This window comes from Trachurus japonicus, chromosome 5, assembly GCF_045865225.1.
Source record: "Trachurus japonicus isolate A0001 chromosome 5, Traja_1.0".
NCBI lineage: Eukaryota > Metazoa > Chordata > Actinopteri > Carangiformes > Carangidae > Trachurus > Trachurus japonicus.
This window is the reverse complement of record NC_140911.1, coordinates 16,702,376-16,721,588: the sequence shown is the minus strand read 5'-3', so window position 1 is coordinate 16,721,588 and position 19,213 is coordinate 16,702,376. Positions and strand designations below refer to the sequence as shown.

Genomic DNA, 19,213 nt, shown 5'->3' with positions numbered 1-19,213 from the left:
TGATGTGGCAAAATAATTCACATGCTAACTATGTAGTGTCTTTATTGAACAAATGACAACCTTAAGGAAGTAAGTTGAGTCCATCATATGTAAATCATGGTGAATGGCTTTATAGAACATGTTTATAGAAGATAAAAGGTTTTATTGGCTGATGAAACTAAAGATGAATTGTTTGGGAACATGCAGAACTGAATGCTGTAAAATGTCTCGCACCACGTCACCAACATATAAACGTCACTACAAAGGGGAAGCAGCAGCTACTGGCAACACTTGTCTGAGGTTATTGCCATAGTGTCTGGCTGCAGTTTCTCTTTGCATATGTATCAAGATATACTCAGTTCTGACATGTTATGTTCCATGTAGTTCTTTGTGTGTATTTAAATACTGTTTGTTTGTGGTCTGTGTTTTTCTGTGTGCAGTGTGACATCCTCTGAGAAGGCGGACAAGGCCCAACGCTATGCAGACTTCACCTTGCTCTCTGTGCCTTATCCAGGTAAACAGCTACAACAGAGTGTTTTTTTTTACAGACTTTGCTTATCAGTTAAAAATAATTACGTTAAATTGACAATAATATTCAGAGCCTTTGTAGTGACATTTAAAATTTAGCTGAACAATGGTTATATCTTACAGTAAAGTCAGGAAAAACTCCCCCTTCTGAGACTTGTGAAACATTTCTTGTCACTGTCTGATTTAGTGAATGAGTTTAATGTGATAACGTGATGATTTTCTTCTTGTCTGTATTTAGGGTGTGAGTTTTTTAAGGACTACAAAGACAGAGATTACACAGCCGAGGGTCTGGTGTTCAACTGGAATCAGGTAAAGGATCTGTTCAGTCTGCGTTACCACGGGAGTAGGGATGCAGATTTTTAACCAGTTTCCTTAATTGATAGTTGAGCTTTACCAATCGATATTCAGTTAATTATTCATTGATTTTGAAAATACAGAACTGTCCGAGTCTTTATAGGACTAGATAGCCCATGTTGATATGAAGAAGATGCGGCAAAGACAGAACATCTTTTTAAAACTCTCTATCCGTTGGCGCAGAAAAAAACATGAAATAAAGAGACATCCTTCACTCAAACATCAAATTTACTTCTCTTCAGTGATGAGTGAAGAATGGTGATATTAAAGTAACTGGTGTCTGTTGTATTAATGTGATATCACAATCAGTACGTTTACATGACACTTGAAAAAACCGAATTATTGCCTTAATCTGACTATAACTGGACAACTGAAGTGCATGTAAACACCTTAGTTCGACTGAAATCGGAGTTGAGAACTCCGATTAAGACACCCAGATAATGCGATTGGAATAAGATTTTCTCCGTCATGTATACACCTTAGTCGGAGGATAAATGGACAATGCATGTGCACATGCTCCACAACAGTAGAGACGGCACCAAGTGGAGCAGAGAAGCCGCCCAAAACCGGCAAAGTAAAGAAAAAAACCCAACATCAGCGCCGATTCAATGCATTTCACACAGCGCGATCAGCAAGAGTGTTTATTAAAGAGAGAGAGAGAGAGAGAGAAAATCGCGAATCCAGCCCAGACGGACGCGTCTGGTCGGGAACTGCAGTTGAGAATTTATTATTAAGCTTACTAAGTTGTTTATATTCAGTTTTACGAGGTGACAGAAAAGTCAACAGGACAGGGGGGCGTATTAACCCGCTGAAACAACGGGTGACGCCGCATGAGGGGGCGGACCCCGTCAGTTATTCGGTTTTCTCAGTTGCATGTATATTGAGACAAGGACAGAAGTCCGACTTGACTGTGTACTGTGTGTCTCTGACAGGACTATGTGGATGCTCCTTTGACAATCCCCGTGTGCTTTACTCCGAACTTGAATATTGACTGGAGTCAATACCAGGTTAGTGCCACTGCCTCTACTCTACTCTCCCCTAATCTACTCTACTCTGTGTGATGTCTCTGTGTCCTCCATTGTTCAGCCTGTTGTGCTTGCAATTCACAACTGGCACTGCACACACACAACAATAGTTCTAGTGTGACTCTCGCTGTAAAGTCAAGCAGTGTTCACATCCACATAACCAATATCAGACATGTAATTTGGTCAAAAAAGAGCCAGACTGTGTTTTTCACCTGTAAGGATGAATATATGGAGAGCAGTACTAACTCTGTCTCCATCCCTCTGCCTGTGTGTGTGTGTGTGTGTGTGTATCAGTCATGGGACCTGGTCGAGCAGACCCAGAACTACCTGAAGCTGCTGCTCCACATCATCAACAGGGATGGTAGGTGATGCTTGTGTGTCAGTGCACTCAACAGTTCAGACAGTCCACGTAGCCATGTCACAAAGTCCCCCCTGAGTATAGTTTACATACCTATTCATTGTGCATTTCTGATCTTTTTAAAGGTTGCTGTTGGTCTTGTTAGTGATTGTGTGTGTTGTTTCAGATGAGAGTGGCCTTCTGGTGCACTGCATATCAGGCTGGGACCGGACACCTCTGTTTGTGTCCCTTCTCAGGCTCTCCCTGTGGGCAGTAAGTCCTTACCCCTTCTCCTTTTGCTTTGCTTTTCTTTTCTTTTCTTTTTAAAATCTCCTTTATTCTCCACATAAATCTACTTGATTTTTAAAATTTATTTTATACTTTTTCAAGCTTTTAGGCCTTTGATTGATAGGACAGCTTTAGGGAGACAGAGAGAGGCGGAATGACATGCAGCAGCAAAGGGCCACCTGTGAGGACTGTAGCCTCTGCTCTACCCATTGAGCTATACAACGCCCCAAATCCTCTTGATTTACACATGATTCAGTTTCCCTCCTCTGTATTAAAACACAACTTAAAGCAGAAGTAAGCGATATTTTTGTGTTAATATAAGTCTTAAATAGTTATATCTTCCCACAGCAATCACTTACATAGAGCGTTTGGACCGAAACACGGGTCTCTCAGTCCCTCTGCTCTGCTCTGAGCCGAGGAGAAAACTTTTCTCGTATCCTACATTTTTTATCCAATGAGGAGAGAGAACGGCATGAAGGGATGCGCGTGAATGTGGTGACGTAGGGACGAGGACCAATAGATCCATGACGAGGGCGGGGGCTGCTAACTCCATCGGCTGACAAGAAGTTATGGTGCGTTCAGGGCAACCCGTAACTCGTGTTTTTCCGACCTGTGAAGTCGTACCAGTTCGATCTGGTACGAGTTCACGGGTCGGAAGTTACGAGTGGCCGTTATAGTGACTTTCACAGGTAAAACAGGTCGGAGAAACACGAGTGGGTTGCCTGGAACGCTACAAAGTCGTAAGTCGTGACTTGAAGCTGTAACTTACGGTTTCAAAAGCCTGCCTGGAACGCAGCATTAGCCAAAACGACCGGGTCGCTTACTTCTGCTTTAAGTAGCTGTGTCATGTCATGAAAATGCAGTCAGTCTACACTGAAGAAGTTCCACAAACTGAATAAGAAATCTAGTGTAAGTGCTCAGAGCTGTATGACATGCTGTGGATGGTTGAAACGTGAGGTGTTTGACCTGCTTCTCTCACGTCACAGGACGGCGCGGTGCACGCCAGCCTGGAGCCAGCTGAGATCCTGTATCTGACCATCAGTTATGACTGGTTCCTCTTCGGGTAAAAATCACCACTTTCATTATGTCAGGACTTTCCATGTGATGAATCCTTTAGAGGTGCATTTTCAACTTCTTGGTGCCGTCTTGTTTTAGACGCACCTTGTTATTTTGTCACACATAGTTGAAAAGCGACCGTGGCTCTGATTTTAACTATATATTATACACTCCCACTTCACATTCTCTCTCTCTCACACACACACACACCTCAATACATTCAGACACTTGATTTTTCGCCCTTCATGATTACCAGTGTAAATCAGCTGAATCGTATTAGGGCTCCAGGTTATTTCTATTGATTCCTGTACTGTTTTCAACTCCACCCCAAACACTTGTTACCACCACTGACAACACAAAGGTTCAACAATGAATTGCTGTGAAACATTTTAACTTAATAAAGGGGAAAAAAGGATATGGTCAATGTTTTGACTAACTGTGCAACCATGATTCAAGTAGAAAGATTTAGGAACTCAAGTCTTTGCATGATCATCACGGGACTTCATGGAATAGTTTTCTTGACTAAAATAATAATGCAGTCCATTTTCTGTTTCTGTTTCCAGTCACATGCTGCCAGATCGACTCTCCAAAGGGGAGGAGGTGAGTTTATTGTATCTATATACAGGTTATTTTGTCCACAATGATGATGCCATAAGTTTCTTTCAGTGTAACAAGACAGAAGCAGAGTTTTCTATGTATTACATAATCCAACTGAAAAGAAGAAATAAGGTGTCTCTTTCAGATTGAAAGGCATTTATAGCAGCGGTTTTGACATGAAGTCAGCAGAGCTTGATGTTCAGATCAGGTTACACTGGAGGTTAATTAGAGAAAAGGTGTCAGTGGTCCGATTCATCAACTGCAGTAGTATCTTTTGATGACAGTGTAGCTGTGATGTGTTTCTCTGAGTGACTGATGAATGGTGTCGTTTCCTTCTCTGATCAAAAATCCTTCTTCTCCCTCAGATTTTCTTTTTTTGCTTCAATTTTTTGAAGCACATTGTCTCAGAGAAGTTCTCTGCTGTTAAGAAACAGAGGTATGTGCCTCCATTTACCTCGCTATTCTCTTATTATCAGTATCTAATATTCTTTCACTGGTTTTGAATCATCTGTTGTCATTTCATCACTTCTTCTTTTTCTTTCAGAAGGAAGAACTCCCACTTCAAAGACAGTGAATTTACTGTGGAAGACCTCTGCCAGTTAAGTAAGTCAGACAAGACCTCTGATGGATGTAGTCGACTCAACATTCAAATTCATTTTCCTGAATTTATTAACACATGTCTATTTTACAATCGTAAATTGATTTAAAAGAATTGTGTATTGACAAAAAACACTTGGAAATATGAATGTGTGTTTTGAATAAAAGGTATAAACTTTTTATTTATTCACAAACTTTTTATTAAATGGATTTAAAGGAAAATAATAGATAAGAGAGCTTAAAGAATCTTTCTATTTCCTATGTTTCTCCTTTGAACTCCATACATTTATCAATGCACAAGTTGCTGTCTTGTTTTGGAGAAGTGTTCAGTGTTGAGCTTTCTGTTTGGGTGCAGAATCGAGGGATCGTGGCAGTGTGACCAGTCTGAGCAGCGAGTTTTCCCTCATTACAGAGGAGGCCGGCGGTGCCTCCAGCCTCACCAATGACAGCGTGGACCTGTTCTCCAGCCAACCCCAGGCCTCCAGCTGGTCAGTATCATGGACAAAAACACACACACACAATGTATGTGGGGCGGCAGTGGCTCAGGTGGTAGAGTGGGTTGTCCAATGATCAGAGGGTTGGCGGTTCGAATCCCGCTCTGTCCCGGTTGCTGCCGTAGTGTCCTTGGGCAAGACACCTTACCCACCTTGCTCCTGATGGGTCGTGGTTCGCGCCTTGCATGGCAGCGTCCGCCATCAGTGTGTGAATGGGTGAATGTGATGTATGTACTGTAAAGCGCTTTGGGTATCGTTCAGATGGAAAAGCGCTATATAAAATACAGACCATTTACCATTTACCATTTACACAAGCGCGCACTCAATTCAGCAATTGAAAAAAGGTTGATGGTGTTTTTTCTTTACATTGGTGAGAAATGGTGTGCACTTCATGTCATTAAATGAACGTGGCTGTGATTGTTTATGTCAAAACATAGCAATAACATACCAAAACACTAGATACAAGACAAATTTACACCTGATTGTGTTGCTTATTAGGGCCACGGGCCATCGCACCGGGCACTGGTCCCAACAGCTATGAAATAGCTGCAGGGACCAGTGCCCGGGCGAAGCGGTGTGCTATTATTTTTCTCAACAGTTTACGAATTTTTCGCGAAAAACTGCGCAAAATTTTGCATTGAAGTCAATGGGACGGGTGAAAAAAAAGAGCGAAAAAGACCAATCATTGGAGTTTAACAAACGTCTACTGCTCAGGCATACTTTCACCTAGAGACTTCATTTGAACTTTAAACAGTAGACACAAGTCTTGTGTATTGGCGTATTACTCCACGTTTTGATAGGTCATATAGTTTTTGATCAATCCCTGATCAATGACCATGATCATTTTTGGAGAAATGATGAGATTATAATGGTTGTGTATTGCACGGAATGTTCGTGTCAGAGCGCGTGACATCATCAGTTAGAGTGGGAGAAAGCCCAGAAAAACTCTCTCCTTCCACACTCGGCCCGGCCACAATTTACACTCTACACACATAATTTTTTCAGAAAATTGTAGACAAACTTGTTCTGTGTCTCACCATGTGCTCAAAATATCAGAGAGATTTACAGAATTTACAGAATCAGCCTCTGAAAATTAATTAAATGTCATGTTGATGTCAGATTGTTAGGAAGATCTGTCGCTCATGAAAAACGGCTCCCATGTTTATTTTGGTGACTGTGGAGCAAAATAATCTGTCATAATCTGTGCGCTTGCTCACTTCTCCCATTGAAATGAACTGAATCAGTCCTGCTGTTAGTTTTCTAAAGGGGTGGGGACACAGAGAAGCTATGGGACACAGATGGAGAAATTAGTTTTTTCATCCACCAAACATCATTACCTCTATCTCTTGTATTCATTATTTTTACATGAGGCTTTGGGGGATCAAAACTGGTAAAAACACTTGATAAAGTACTTTCACAAAAAAAAAAAAATCAGCAATCAGTTACAACATTAGTTATTTGGTAAACTGAACATCACAGACCCACAGTGCTGCAGAGGCTTCTCCTTCCCTCTTGCTGATGCCTCCCTCTCCTCTCCTCTCCTCTCCTCTCCTCTCCTCAGGAGAAAAGGCCCCACCTCCTCCCCTCAGATGGTTGTTTGGAATAAGCAGAACCCTCTGGACGAACACCTCTCCCATCCACTTAATGAGGCCAGGTCTTCCAGCTCCTCCTCTTCCAACCAATCAGAGCACGCTGTCACGCGCACTGGCAGCAGCCCATTGGCTGTCCCCGGGAGAAGGTGAGTGATTTGATGCAGCTTCATCATGTGGTCCCAAGTTTGCGCAACATCTTATTTTTATGCAGACATTTGAGCTGTGTAAATGTTGGATGATCACCAGAGGCAAAGTGCTTTCATTCTGGAGCCCCTCGTGTTTACAGCACAGCCCGAGGACTGAAGCTTCGGCTCGTGTTTGTGCTACGAGACAGTCTCTTCCTCTGCTGTTCAGCGCTGACACTCAATATGACTTTGATAATGGTCATATTGTGCACGTCCAGTATTTTCATTATAACGAACTGCCTGTAAAAGTCTGACCGCTGACATGTAGGAAACAGAGAAGTAACTTCAGTTCGTGGTTTATCAAGTTTAGTCAAATATGCTATTGCGGTTATCGCGTTAATCAAAGCATGAAACCAGAACTGGCCTCTGACTTCCTACCTACAGTAACACAAGCTCAGTCAGGAAGCCTGTCCAGTCTATTCAGCGTTGCTCCACCAGTCCACTGATTCCCAAACTTCCTTTCTTTCTTTCTTTCTTTCTTTCTTTCTTTCTTTCTTTCTTTCTTTGGTAAACGAGAGAGATGAGATTATTTCTCCTCATCATATTTCCTTTCCTGTTTCCCATTGGAAGGATACCCACACCTTTTAAATAAAACTGTCTTGTCTTCTTGCCCTCTAGGCTCCATGGTAGTGTCTTGAGCTAAGATGCCCCAAAATTAAAAAAAAAAAACACACATCCTCCTCAAAACGCTCCTAGAAAATAATTTTTATATTTTATTTTATACAACTAATCTGCAAGAGCTAAATTGTTTTTGCATGAAAACCAATTGCTGACTAGTTTATCAAAAGAAATGTATTTTGTGCTACATTTATTGACTGTGGCTAAAGTGGTTGGGGCAGATAATGGGCAGACAAAGTCAGTGCATGACTATAGTAGACCAGAGACAAGGCAACAGATGCACTTTGTTAACGGGATCTTGATTTTTGTAAATAAATCATCAATCTAACCTTGACCACATGCTGTTAATGCCTAAATATAATCATAATTTTCTTTCTTTTACAATGCTTCGTCACTTCGTCAAAGTATTTCTCACTCTCTGACTCTCTCTCTCAGGTTAGCGGCAGAGTACACTCGGTCAGGTTCCTCCCTCTCTACAGAGTATGGGAGTTGGCAAATAGTGTCTGGTTGTGGCAGCATCCATGACCACGCGCCCTTCCCCCCGCCACTGGCCTCGGCCTCGTCCACCTCATCTGCTGTCGCTGCTGCCTATGATTCCCCGCTGCCCTTCAGTTTTAAAGACGACGGTCCCAGTGGACGAATGTAAGGAACTCTTTCAGATTTGGCACAAACGTTCACTTAGACTCAAAGATAAGTGGATTCGATTTTCAAGGTTAGGGACTATAAGGTCAAGGTTGAGGTCAGTTTTAACCTGTGAGCACATAATCTCTGTAAAACCTTGAAGGAATTTCTTTAGATTTTTTTTTTTTTTTTTTAAATTTGGTACAAATGTTCACTTAACTCAAGAACGAGCAGTTTTTATATAAGGTCAGTGTCCTCATACACCTTCACTACCAATGACAGACAAAGAACTGACCCCTGGCCCTGGAAACCAGTTCCAGCGTAGCAGCAGCAGCACTCAGTTGGTCTAGAATGACAGAACAGCTCACATCATGAGCTGCGGACAGGGTTATCGTCTCCCATAAGACCAACTAAAACGCAAAGACTGCAATTTTTAAAAACAAAAACAAAACAAAGGTGAGCTGAACTGGAGACCAGATTGTTTACAACTGGCACAGCACCTGATATCACCTGATATCAGCTGTACCTGACTTCTCTGGGACTAATTCACCTGAACTCACATCCACAGACAGAAAGACATTGACAGACTGTAGTGAAATGTTCACTTATCATATCCTCATAATACAGCAGTCCCAAACTTTTTAGGCCGTGAATCCCTTTCTACTTTCCAACCAATGCACGACACATTAAAAAAAAAAAAGGCATACGTTTTTAATTCAGGTTTACAAATGATTTCCGTGAATCATACTATTTACACTGTGAAAAAAAAAAGAAGAGTTATTTATTGATTTATTGGTAAAATATAACATCATATATCATATAACACCATAGCATCGCCATTACCTTTTTCATGTCACGCACCCCCTAGCAGCAGCTTACGCACCACAGTTTGGGAATCACCGCTCTAATACATAAAAACACACATGAACAGTAAAGTCTAGTAAATACAACATCTCTGTAACACCATGAGGTAAAAATATTCACCTGGGCTCAAAGACAAAGTGATTAAACTTTGATGGTTTAAAGGGATAGTTCAACATTTTGGCAAATTGGCCCATTGCCATAATCGCTATAATCATAACAGTAGGTTCATTACCTTTATTTGTCGGTGTAAGCTATTTTTAGAACGGAGGAGCGGAGCGGCAGGCTGCTCAGAGCTACGCTACAGAGGCTAAAGGAATTTCTTGGTTTCCCTCATCAAACTCATCAAATACACAACCCAACAACTCCAAAACGCTTTTGTGGACAAGTTGTGACCTGCACATTCACCACGCTATGAGATAATAATGGAACGTTACGAAACAGAGCCGTTTTCGAGGTAAATACAGGGTAAATACAGAGTCTGCTTGCTGAAAAAGTGTCCCTGAACGCAACGCGCATCAGCGGTTTTGCATGAATTTACCTCTAAAACAGCTCCGTCTCGTAACGTTCCATTATTATCTCATAGCGTGGTGAATGTGCAGGTCACAACTTGTCCACGACAGCCTTTTGGAGTTGTTGGATTGTGTATTTGATGAGTTTGATGAGGAAAACCAAGAAATTCCCTTAGCCTCCATAGCATAGCTCTGAGCAGCCTGCCGCTCCGCTCCGTCGTTCTAAAAATAGCTTACACTGACAATTAAAGGTAACGAACCTACTGCTATGACTATAGCGATTATGGCAATGGGCCAATTTGCCAAAATGTTGAACTATCCCTTTAAGCCTCTAGTTTCAGCCCTGAGGGTTTCAGCACGTTTAAAAACAAGTCTTCCGTCTTCTTGTTTCTCCAGGTGCCCCTTCCCCTCCGAGCGTCAGGCTCGTCTGGAAGCGGTGCGGGAAGTCTTTCTGGCGGCCTACAGCTCCACAGTGGGCCTCAAGTCCTCAGCGCCCAGCCCCTCTGGTGCCATCTCCGGTCTGCTGGAGCAGTTCGCCCGCGGGGTCGGCCTGCGAGGCACAAACGCCATCGTCTGAACCCTCTCAATGTGACTTCAGGCACTCCTCCTCCTCCTCTGCTTCCATCCATCCATCCACCCACAGTCTGTTCAACATATCTGGACTCAGTGCAATAAAGTGCCAAATATCTCTGTTCAATTCAGGGATTAAGTTTTTTTTTTTCTTTTCTTTTTCTTTTACATGCCCTGGATTTTATTTGATTTTTTTTTTGTTATTTTTTTCTGTGCTTTTCTCAACTTTTCTCTCCATGACTTTATATCTTCCATGTTGAGTGCATCTGTCACATTCAGGGAGGGAAATGTTTTCAGCCACAGAATCAAAAAGGGAGGGAAGTTAGAGGGCTTTCTAGCTGCTGAAATGTAAAAGGCTGAGAATGTGGGGTCGCTACCTGTTACTGGCAGAATATAAATAGTTCTTGCTTCCTCTGTTCTTCCTCTATCTGTGCATACCTTTTTTTTTTTTCTTTTTTTTTTAGGTGACCGTCCCACATACAGGAAGCAGTGTGTTTTTATCTCTCTTGATTTGTGCTGCTATCCTTTTTATTGATCCGAGCACAGGACAGTTGTTCATTTCAGGTGGATGTCGAGGGCGAGTTAAACAAAGCACTTAATGTGTTCGGACAGAAACAACTGTTCTTTTGGTTTGTAACGTGGCACAGTTGATCGAAATCAGATTATCGAAAAGTTTTTAGAGCTTACATCTTAAAGTGCGCCGAGGTCGAGGATGAGTTTGATTTTTATTTCAAAATGAAGTCTTAACCAGTAATGCAATATTCAAATACCACATGTGCACAGTAAGAGTTGTTGGTCCTGTCCATGAAGAGATTGTTTTGTAACGGAGGATGAAATTCTTGTGTCTTCTCTGTGCAGAATTGTTTCTGCTGTTCAGCTGAAACTCACACGAGGCCTTTGCGTCGTGTGAGTTTATTACCAGGGTTTTGTCCTGGTGTTTGAATTTCAATCAAAAAGAATCCCCACGGGGATACCGAGCTAATTTACGGAGGATGTCATCCTGACAACATGTAAAGACAGAAGCACTTTATATGTTTCAAATGGCTGCAGGTCCCCAGAGTGGCAAGATAAAGCGAACTGCACAAAAAAGGGAGGGATAAGGGGCGCACACAATTATGTTGTTGCGCTCTGTTGTGTTCATGGAAAGTAATGGAAGTAGATCTGTAAGGAATGGGAAATGAAAGGTTGAGAGACCTCGAGGCTCATTTTCATGTCTCTGGACACCCAACTAGTGAATGAAGTGGGCGAGCCTGTTGGATGGAGTGGTGTTTTTGGAAAGTTGCAAACATTGTCTGACAGTTTTAGTTGTGTCATCTCTTCACAGTCGGTGCAGATAGGGCCAAGTGATTGTAGTGACCAGCAGCTCTCAGCAAGGAACCCTTGGCGTGAGAGTAAGAGAGTCTTTAGGGGGGCGACAGATCCTCTGATCTAACAAGATAACTTTCAAGTTTAATATGATTTAATACATTTAGTTTGGATCTTCATACATGCACAGAGGAAATGGATTCACACAGCACCGTTGTCGCAAATTATAATCAACGAGATCGAAGTGCTGAACATAACCAAGCTGCTCCTTCCTTCCTTTCTTTCTTTCTTTTTCCTTCCTTTTATCCCTTTTTTCTCATTTGCAAGTTTGTAATGTCCACATCCTCTACTTGAGTCCATATCCAGGCATTTCTCTGTGTTCCTCAGTAGCACTGACAAGTTAGCATAAGAGGCACTGAGCGTTGTCATGGTAAATCTGTGAACCGAAGCCCTTGTCCATGTTCCCTCTTGTTGGGGATCTAGTGAAGCGAGGTCCGCTTGATTCCTGTCAGTGCTGAGATATTTTCTACCCAACCATTACCACACACACACACACACACACACACATGTTGCTCAGAAACATGTGCGCCTTCTTTCAGGTTACACTTGGACAGACATTTCTAACTCGGACTACTCGGACTAAGGAGATCCGTGCTTTTTAAGTAATTTCTTCTTGACAGAGTTCTGTTGAGATTTAATTTAAAACTACGGTTTTGACGGCTGCTGTACCTCAGGACTGTTGTTGTGCCTTTGTTATCTTCAGTAACACTGGATCCGATCTCTACTTCCTCTGGTCCAGTTTCAGGTGTATTTTTCTGTTTCTTAAATGGTTTTAAGAGCCTGGAGGGTTTCGCTGCTCATTGTTGATAAGTGTTTTGACTGTAGAGCATTAAAAGCGTTAGCTTTGCATTAAAGCTTTTTTAGGGTTTCATTGATCACTCTCTTGGTTGTTGTTATGCAGTAACATAAAGCTGCTGAGTCTTATTGACGCTCTCGATGAAGTTAAAGCGATGGGATTTTGGTCAATAGACATATTAGGCATTCTCCCCCAGAAGAGTGAAACAGACACAAAGAGATTTTCATTTCTGCCTTTAAAAGTTAGTGGTTTTATTGATTCTCTTATGAATTTTAGTAGGATTTTTTTTTTTTTTTTTTTTTGGAGGGGGGGTACTTTTCTCCACTTTCCCTCTGAGAGCGAGATGAGAAGATTGACATTGATCATGTAGCATAAAGAGGAAAACAGCTTGCTTAGCTCCGTATAATGCTCAGAGATGTGCACACAGCCTCAAGCTCAATAATAAACAACAACATGTCTCGAGTTTGTCGAGGCCACACACACACACACACACAACTGCAAACAGAGTGATTTTAAAGAAATAGACTTTAAAAACAAAAAGGATTCGTGCTAGTCTGTAGGTGGGTGAGTTTGTACACTTGGACAGAGCCAGGCTAGTTGTTTCTCTGTAGCGTGTCCCAACTCCAGCTCAGTACTCTCACTCTGACATGAGTCGATCTCCCTCTCTCTCTCTTTCAGACAGAAAGCTAACAAACGTATCACAGAAAATCTCAATTTCTTTAACTAGTAGAATTTGGTGTTCTGCTCGACTCTGGAGGCCAAAGTCTGTTCTCTTATACCACACAACACATTCGCTTTCTAAGCCGTGTCACTTCTCATCCCTTTGTCCTAATAGACATGTGTGAGTGTTTGTTTTTATATTGACCACATACTATACAAGTTCTTTAATTTAAAGCTGGTTTAATTTTGCAGCTCCACGCACACTGACCGGACAGCAGTCTACTCAGTTTTATTTGAGCCAAGTAAGACTTTTCAGTCATTTCAGGCCACGTCCATATCTCCCTCTGAGGTTTTAACCTTTTTTTTTTTCAACTTTTAAAGCTATCTAAGTGGACTTCAGATTCAGTCGTGGTCTCAGTTTGTTTTTATTTTGGCATCATTGCCGTTGTGCGACTGATGAACAGCCAATCACAGGACATAAAAGCCTTGTTATTTTCAAATGAAGGAAATAGTCACCACGAAAGTCAAATGTAATCCTGAATTCTGATTTACTATTATTATGCTCCCCAGTCTCACTCAATCTCACTCTTTCTCACTCAGTTTGTACTTTTTCACTCACCACATTTGCATGATATACTTAAAGTTTATTTCATTTGTGAATTGTAATGATTTTATTTGTTTTACAGATTACTTTTTATTTCAGAATCTTTTATTGAAATGCTGTATTGCACTCATTCAGATGTTTTCTGTGTAAAGAGTTTTCTTTGTACTGTTGACGCATTTCTAAGTAATTCTACCTGTTTTGTTTTTTTTTTGTTATAAATTGTGCTTAATTGTTGGCAGGTGACAGACTATAATGAAAGGTGAACTGAGCAGCAGGTAGCAATTGTGAATAAAAGAAAAACTGAAATCTGCGCTCTGTGGTTGTTTCCTTCTTCAACAGTAGAGTCAGCAGGGCCGTTGCTAGGAATTCTGGGGCCCCTGAAAGAACACTAAAGTGGGCCCCTGACTTTTCCACTTTTTTGCTTAGACTATGGCTGAATTCCGATTCTCCCCTTGGCCCTAACCCTTCGTTTTGCGCGTTCACGTGAAGTGGTAGGGGTGTCCCAATTCTGGTTCAGACGAGGGTTAGGGGGAAGTGGTAGGGCTATCTCGCCCTCGAAACGGAGATTTTTCAGGGGCACACTACGGACCGAGGGCTATGGCAAGTTTCCCAGAATGCATCTTGCGGCAACCGGCAGCTGATTTATTTCTCACTGTAGCGCTGTTATTACGTCATTTTGTTAAGTTTTAATATTTTTTCATGCCAGAAAGTAGCTGTTTAGATCCCCAATGTGCGGCCGGTTTATCCACATGAGGCTGTTTAGACATTTGCTCCGATGTTTTTCGGAGAAGTGAAGCTCCACGTTGGAGCCTCCACCTGTGGAGCAGATCAACGGCTCATCACAGAGACACCACCCGGTCGGAGAGCTCGTCAGCCGGCCAACCTCCCGACCTCGTCCCGGTAGAAAAGACGACCGCTAATTAACTTACCCGCAGGGTTTTAAAGGTTTACCGCCGCGTAGTTACATTCTTTTTAGGAGATAAATGCTGGTCTCATTGATGAAATGTAACAATTGTCGCATTAATTTGTTTGAATTAAAAGTGAAGCTTCATGTGTTTTGGACACAGGAGCACTGCCTGGGGGATCTGTAGCCTATACAGAAATCACCACATTTACATAAATAAATAAATGTTTTACAATGAACCGATCATTCTTCATTAAATTTTATTTTATTTTATTAAGTTAACATGGTTCTGAATAGAGGATTTGTGGCAAAAGCTCGTCACGTCTGCTTATGTGAAAGCCAGCAGAGACGACTGATGACGTATGTGATTGTTGAAGTGGTGTCTCAATTCGTAGGGGTTGACTTTCAACCCTTACCCCTTGTAGCTCCGTTTCAAGGGCAAGGGTTAAGGGCTAGGGGTAGGGGTAGGGATGGAAAAATAGAATCGGAATTGGGCCTATGTATGTATTATCATTTTTTTATTTGGCCTATTTTGTTTTGATGCTAATGCAGCATTACTATGAGTACTATAAGTCATTAGTTAGTTTTTTGTGGGCCCTACTGGCACTGGGCCCCTAGAATTATCATCACCTTTCTCCCCTATACAACGGCCCTGAGAGTCAGTAAAGTTGCAGGAAAGTTGGTCACAGTTTCTTGAGTTACAGTGTCGGAGGGATTTCCAGAACATTGTGACGTCACAGCGAAGTTTACTTTTACCATTTGGATATAAAATATCATCACTTCCTTTTAACTTTATACAAGTTTGAATTAACTTGTGTCATTATTTTTTTTAGGTTGATGCCAATGTTGCATCCACAAGGAAATTAAAGGACAATTCCAGGCGAATTCAACCTGTTTTGCGGTAGTTGCGTCTGTCCCCTCATCGCCACGGCAGCAATGAATGGGAGTGGATGTAAGTTCTGCTGTTTAGGCTGTTTCCAGCCCTCAAAGCCGCAATTTTTTTCCACAGACAGCGTCAGATGGAGACTCAAACATGCACCGAGAAGTTTATTTACTTCAAGCAAGCCGACATGTTTGTAAAACTAGATCTAATTCAAAGTCTCCCGGAGTCTCGCGCGAGACCCAGTTGCCGTGCTCGGTGTATTCAGGCGCAGTCGGAGCTACCGCTTGTGTCATAAACACAGGAATATCAACTCTTGACTTGCTTCAAGTGTACATTTTTTTCCACATACAGCGTCAGGTGGCTACTCAAACATGCGCCGAGAAGTTTTTTTTTCTTGAAGTAAGTAAAGAGTTGATATTCCTGTGTTTATGACACAAACGGTAGCTTTTCCCACTGCACCTGAACACACCGAGCACGGCAACTGGGTCTTGCGCGAGACTCCGGGAGACTTTGAATTAGATCTAGTTTTACAAACATGTCGGCTTGCTTGAAGTAAATAAACTTCTCGGTGCATGTTTGAGTCGCCATCTGACGCTGTCTGTGGAAAAAAATTGCGGCTTTGAGGGCTGGAAACAGCCTAAACAGCGGAACTTACATCCACTCCCATTCATCGCTGCCGTGGCGATGCGCAGACAGACGCAACTACCGCAAAACAGGAGACATTAAACTGAAAATCTTCAGATTCCTTCTCTTAGACCTAAAATGATGTGAAAATACACCCCCGAGTTGAATTCGCCTGGAATTGTCCTTTAAATCACTGTAACTTTATGTATGGAGGCTCAACAGTGCCCGCTCCTTCTCGACACTAGTCGACCTCCATACTCAGACTACAAGAGAGAAGTTAGACGCGACAGGAGGAACCAAGGAGTCTCTACCTCCATCTGCCGACGGGAGGAGAGACTGAAGGAGCTCTCGCTCTCTCTCTCTCTCTCTCTCTCTCTCTCTCTCTCTCTCTCTCATGAATGAAAGCCTCATCCTCTCCTCAGGTATGCCTCTTCTTAACCCTCCGCGAGGCGAGGCGCGTCTACCGGAGCCCTCAGCCCACCACCACAGACCCGCCCCCCCTCTCTCCTCTCTCCTCTCTCCCCGGTCCCTCGCACCTTCTCTGTGGATGTAACAAACACCCTGGAGCCGATTCAAGGAGACTCGGGGCGGGAATAAAAGCGCCAACTTCAACCATAATTTGCCCGGGGGAAGTGATTTGAAACCATGGCGACAATAGGAGATTTCGACCCCCTCAACTCCACCGTCCCCGCCACTAAAATTGAAGTCACAGTTTCCTGCAGGTAAGAAGCTCAATTGTTAAAACACTGACAGCTTGATATTAAAGTTGCTATTATTAACATTATAATTATTATTGTCATTATTATTTCTACATATAATTTCTATTTATCTAAGACTTTTCCTCAGGTTGAACTCAGAATATTTTCTTCAACGCGCGCGTATGAACTCTTTTATTTTCGTCCTAAGGAACAATCTGCATGTGCTGTGGGTGTAGAAGTGCGTGGGGGTGCAGTAACCATCAGTGCAGGGTTTATTCTGAGAGCTTTGGAGAGCTCCTGAGATCACATGAAAAGAAAAAGATACTGACTCTGGTTTGAACAATGGTTCATCTAATAAGGAAGATGAAAGGACGAACAGGAATCATCATCTAATAGCCCCACTGTAACTCACTGTAAAACCCCAAATGAGCCACATAGAAACCAACATTAGAGTGAAACCCAAACTGTGGGGCTCTATAGGATTTTTTTTTTCTTTATTTGACTGTTTTTCTATGAATAAATAAAACAAAACAGACAAAATATGTAGGGATGTTTGTTTTTTCTCTCAAAGAAGTCATAATTAATTTAAAACAACATAATCTAATTATAAATGTACAAATGTTTGTGTTGGTGTCAAGGTCAGGCTTTAAAAGAAAAGGGGATACCAGAATTAACAATAAAACAGTTTGATTTAATAATGATGATAATAATAATATAAATAAACTTTATTCATTTATTAATAAACTTGAGTGTTTTGCAGTAGGCCTAAGAAAACCAAGCCCCTCATAAAACAGGATGAAACTATAAATTATAAGTAGGCTATCATGGGAAAATAAAACACAACAACATATCAACAATTCATAAAAGCTTAAAGATAAATGAATGTGTCCTAACCCACTGCCCTTCAACAGCAGTGCTTTTCTAATGTGATACAAATGGTTAAATGTGTAACTGATGTGACTGTTTTAATTATTCTAAACCATACGTTCGGTCTGTTGGGTCCCTGTGGAAATTTCACAATGTAGTGACTTCGCCCATGTTATTAAATAATAAAAACACAGGGCAGGATTAAGGTAATGAATAAAATGTTATATTCCACATGGACTTTTGACTTGTGTAATGTAAAGTAACAAGATTTTTTCTTTTCTTATTCTAACAACATTTTATTTATGTTGTTTGAACATTGAGCATTTTATGTTAGGAACTTTTAACTTCTTTGAGTTATCCTTGGTGGCAGTCCCACTGATTATTGGGGACTCCAAGCATGAAACAGTTTAAAATGAGGTACAAAGAGTCTATTTTTCAGAGGTACAGGGACGAGGAAAATGTTGGGTAGCACCAAGTGTAATGAAGTTGCTGTGCATATTTATTTTTATCTTTTTATACTGGTCATTATCTTGTGGTGTTGTTTGTTGTTGTTTTTTTGTGTGTTTGTTTTGTTGTTGTTGTTTTTTCTTTTTTTTCCTTTTGCATGTATGTGCGCGTGTGTTTGTGTATGTATTTGTATGTGGACATGTGTATGTATGTATGTATGTATGTATGTTTGTATAATTAGTATGTATGTATAATTAGTGTGTATAAGTAAATTATAAGTAAACGTAAATTAAATTAAAACGTAAAGTAAATTATAAATAAATTATATTCATGATTTTGTAACATAAGATATGTTTAGACAAGGATCTTAGCTAGTCATATATAGACACAGTTGGCAAGCAAGGAAACGTCACTTCCGGTTAGGGCCGTGGGGGAAAACAAACCGTTTTCCCCATACACACTCATGCAAAAACGCGGCATTTTAAACCTTTGTCAAAGGCTTTTTCGCCGTCCTGTCTTAGTTTTAATCACATGTATATGCTGACAGAGAGCTATATTTTTAGAAACTCATCACGATCTGGGTCGATTGTTGTCCGTACGTTTAAAAATATTAGGTATTTCACAGTCAGTCATATTTGTCTTCCCCCACGGCTCTGACGCTCTCTTAGTCGCCGCCGGCCGGCTCTAGACACTCGTAGACACTGCCTGAGTTATTGTGTATTATTTTGCACCGCAAATAAATTCAAAAACCACAACCTGAACTTTTATATCGGAACTTCGCTCATCTTCTCCAAACGTGTAACGCTCTGACCGGAAGTGAAGGTTGCCGACCCTGCTGACTCGGTGTAGGCTATGGCTGTGAAAACTTTATATTTTAAGATGTACGGACAGCAATCGACCCAGATCGTGATGAGTTTTCTAATATATAGCTCTTTGTCAGCACATACATGTGATTAAAACTAAGACAGGACGGCGAACAAGCGTTTGACAAAGGTTTAAAATGCCGCCTTTTTGCATGAGTGTGTATGGGGAAAATGGTTTGTTTTCCCCCACGGCCCTAACCGGAAGTGACGTTTCCTTGCTTGCCGACTGTGTCTATAAGGAGAGGGGGTGGGAGTTTATAAGTTTTACTTCTTCTCACTCCTTTTCGA

The 19,213-nt window shown here is 41.5% G+C and overlaps 2 protein-coding genes across 2 annotated transcripts in view; both read left to right on the top strand.

The window, feature by feature from the left end:
• Positions 1–10,341, top strand: part of mtmr14 (myotubularin related protein 14) — a 17,720-nt gene extending 7,379 nt beyond the window's left edge. The window contains exons 7-19 of the mRNA XM_085776572.1: positions 420–493; positions 746–816; positions 1,794–1,868; positions 2,181–2,247; positions 2,411–2,496; positions 3,498–3,574; positions 4,131–4,167; positions 4,530–4,600; positions 4,709–4,767; positions 5,117–5,249; positions 6,817–6,993; positions 8,086–8,292; positions 10,041–10,341. Of these exons, the coding sequence (XP_085632698.1) occupies positions 420–493; positions 746–816; positions 1,794–1,868; positions 2,181–2,247; positions 2,411–2,496; positions 3,498–3,574; positions 4,131–4,167; positions 4,530–4,600; positions 4,709–4,767; positions 5,117–5,249; positions 6,817–6,993; positions 8,086–8,292; positions 10,041–10,221 (1,315 nt within the window). The 3' untranslated portion in view covers positions 10,222–10,341. The remainder of the gene's footprint in view (positions 1–419; positions 494–745; positions 817–1,793; positions 1,869–2,180; positions 2,248–2,410; positions 2,497–3,497; positions 3,575–4,130; positions 4,168–4,529; positions 4,601–4,708; positions 4,768–5,116; positions 5,250–6,816; positions 6,994–8,085; positions 8,293–10,040) is intronic.
• Positions 10,342–16,490: 6,149 nt separating this feature from the next.
• Positions 16,491–19,213, top strand: part of LOC146987397 (copine-9-like) — a 46,874-nt gene continuing 44,151 nt past the window's right edge. Inside the window, exon 1 of the mRNA XM_085776569.1 lies at positions 16,491–16,772. Coding sequence (XP_085632695.1) covers positions 16,696–16,772 — 77 coding nt within the window. The 5' untranslated portion in view covers positions 16,491–16,695. The remainder of the gene's footprint in view (positions 16,773–19,213) is intronic.